The sequence below is a fragment of the Oncorhynchus gorbuscha genome, linkage group LG05, assembly GCF_021184085.1.
Source record: "Oncorhynchus gorbuscha isolate QuinsamMale2020 ecotype Even-year linkage group LG05, OgorEven_v1.0, whole genome shotgun sequence".
In the NCBI taxonomy this organism is placed as follows: Eukaryota; Metazoa; Chordata; class Actinopteri; order Salmoniformes; family Salmonidae; genus Oncorhynchus; species Oncorhynchus gorbuscha.
In genome coordinates, this window is record NC_060177.1 from 61,676,095 (window position 1) to 61,679,148 (window position 3,054).

Sequence of the window (3,054 nt, forward strand, 5' to 3'; positions counted from 1 at the left end):
GAGTATAGGTTCTTATCCAACACATTAACATGTTATAATATGGACATTTTTATACTGCTGCTTGGTGTCTACTTTAAATGACAATCATTTAATTGAGAGTTAGACAAGGATGGCACATAAACAGGTGTATCGCTGCAGGTCACTGCATTAGCGCCCTTGACTTGGCTGTCTCTCTGTCTGTCAAAGAGGGTGACATGGTGTTAAACATTTGACCTGCACCCTGATAGTGCTTGGTGCTGTAACTATGCCCCACTTTGACAGAGATGTTAACTGTGTGTGTGCGACTGTCACGTATGTGCCCTGACTTGACATTTATGATGGCAGTGTCAAGAAAAGAAGAAAAAAAATGGATGTGGATGAATTTGAGTTTTTTTTTTTACTCTAGTATACGTTGGAATTGTAGTTCCCATCCTTTATTACAGTTAAACACTTAAACAACACCGGCTTGAGTGTAATGGTAGTCGGCTGCATTGTTGTTACTGCATGCCTCCATCTCCGCCGATGCGTTGTATTTGAAAGACTGAGGCTATAGCAAACCAAATGATCACCTTGTGGGTGGGGGACATCCCTTGTATCAAGGTTCAAAGACAGTCAAAAGGAGTCACACTCATTTGATTCCCTGATTCTGGACATTCTGAAAATATACACTTAAGCACTGCTATACACTGACAGACTTACTATCACACACTACTAACTTGACCTACAGTTTTATCAGGTCATAATAGTCTTAATTCTGTTGTTATTTTCACCTAAGTGGTCAATTCTACAGTAACCTACAGTATTTGGCAGAATATGAAAGATTTGTGTCTATTGGGTATATGTTGTGAAATTGTTAGACATTACTTGTGAGATATTACTGCACTGTGGAGCTAGAAACACAAGCGTTTCGCTACACACACAGGTGACCAATATGATGTCACCCATCTGTCTTCTATCAGCAGATGTGCAACTCGATGTGTGTGTTTGTGTTTGTGTGTGTGCGTGCAGCAGATTCAGTCATTCATTATTCAATTAATTTCTGCACATCTCATTCAACATAACTATATGTTGGATGAGTTGAAATAGTCATTTGATTAAATGTCATGTTTGATGATAAACGTAATATATTGCAATAACAGCAATACAATGGGTTTCCATAAATTACCGTTGGGGAGATGAAAGCATTAGTAGGCTGTGCGCTTTTGGCACACATATTTGAACAGTAGAATAACAGCCTCTCTCTCATTGGTTAGTACCTACTACAAGGCGTGGCAAGCAAGCCATTCTTTAACTACGCCGCGGTTTTGTTGGTGGAAACAGCAATGGGGAGTAACCTATGCGAAATAGCTTTAAATCTCTCACAGCAATGAGAAACATCATGCCCATTTCCAGAAAGTATGGGAAAGCATGTTCAGATGTTCTTCACGAATTGATTAAACTCTAGGCAGATTATTGCTATTTTTACGCACAGATTCGTTTATTTTTTCACTAGTATCAGATAAAAACAGTTGGAAATTTTTAATGATGGAGGAATGTGCCATTGACGCACAGAATATTATCTCCATTTCTTTGCAGAAAATCCATAACTCCAGGACGCAGAGAGGAGGTATCAAGCTCCACAAGAACCTGCTAGTTACCTACGTCCTGGCGAACGCTAGAGACTTTTACATGAGCGTAGAGTTCGCAGGAATGTACAGCATACAGCAGAACGGGGAGATGAGGACAGTCTCTGATGAAAGGCATAACTCATTTGAATTGACCGGGAACTGCGACGATAGAGCTGGTGAGTTTTGCTGCAACTACAGCGGGGATTCGTTGGACACTTACCACTGCGCAGCACCACAGTCGGCTGGTTACCCAGCAATGGTGCCCGAAGCGCACACCCAAACGGTACCTGCCTGTCCCATGGCTCCTGTGCGTCATTGTGACTTTAACCCAGCAATGGTGCCCGAAGCGCACACCCAGACGGTAATTGCCTGTCCCATGGCGCCTGTGCGTCATTGTGACTCTAACCTGTTGCACTCGGAAATCAGCTGGGACTATTATTCCGAACCTTACACATTCAAACGGGACATTCTTATTTCAAACACACCCAACAATCAAAAGACTGTATTGGACTTGGACACACATGTAGTGACTACTGTCGATTATGGATATCTCCACGCAGACTACTGCTTGTCTTTTAAACAACATGGTCAGTGCCTGCAAGGTTCACCTAAGAAACGAAAAATTGACTCAAGTTATGTTTCTGATTCCGATTATCTGTCTGACTTTTTGCCCATGTCATGCAAACAGATTAGGTCTGAGGACGTTTATTGTTGTAATTCCGAACAGCTGGACACAAATAACATCTCCAATCTCATGTCAGTGTTAGACTCGGGGTTTAATGAGCTGTTGACCTGGCAAACGGACTTGGAACAAGTAAGCCTAGTTAATGGACAAACAAACTGTTGCAAACAAGCATTGGCGTGCAGCGGCGCATGGACGAGAGCAATTGAAGCTTTTTGAGCGACACACTTTTACTTTTTCTACACTCCATTGCTGGTCTCAAATAAAATATGTATTTTACACACTTAACACTCTTCTCCTCTCATTTTAAAAGCTGTTGAACTCAATTTCACTTTTGCGGAGAGGGCCCTTTCTTGATCCTGCACCAGCATGTTGCCTTCATGTGATCGGCACGAATGTGTGACGCAGAACGAGCTCCACCATGCGATAATAGAACATAATTACAGCTATTTTGCACAAGAAATGTATAGATATCACTGCCGTGAAATTATAAGAAAATTACCAGGTGTATTGTGCATTTTATAGGGCAATATAGGCTGTTTTAATTAGGCCTTTTGTAGACCAAGTTAATTTTGTTTAAATATGTCTTACATAATTTCTGTGGCATGCCATCATACTTAATGATGTCCCTCCACAAAACAAGGTAGTATAATTTTGGTAAGTAAATAATACATGTTATTTAAAAAGTATTCAACTGCATGAATGTATGTATCAAGACAGTATGATTGAATATGGGCAACAGTGTATCCAGCTGTAGACATAGGCTATAAAGTTTTCCATCATGTC

At 40.9% G+C, this 3,054-nt stretch overlaps 1 protein-coding gene across 1 annotated transcript; it reads left to right on the forward strand.

Annotated features, from left to right (window-relative positions):
- Window positions 1–1,373: 1,373 nt before the first annotated feature.
- LOC124035190 (immediate early response gene 5-like protein) lies at window positions 1,374–2,894 on the forward strand. The gene has a single exon (XM_046348618.1). It carries the CDS (start codon window positions 1,501–1,503, stop codon window positions 2,485–2,487), a length of 987 nt encoding a protein of 328 aa, XP_046204574.1. The 5' UTR covers window positions 1,374–1,500; the 3' UTR covers window positions 2,488–2,894.
- The last annotated feature ends 160 nt before the right edge of the window (window positions 2,895–3,054 follow it).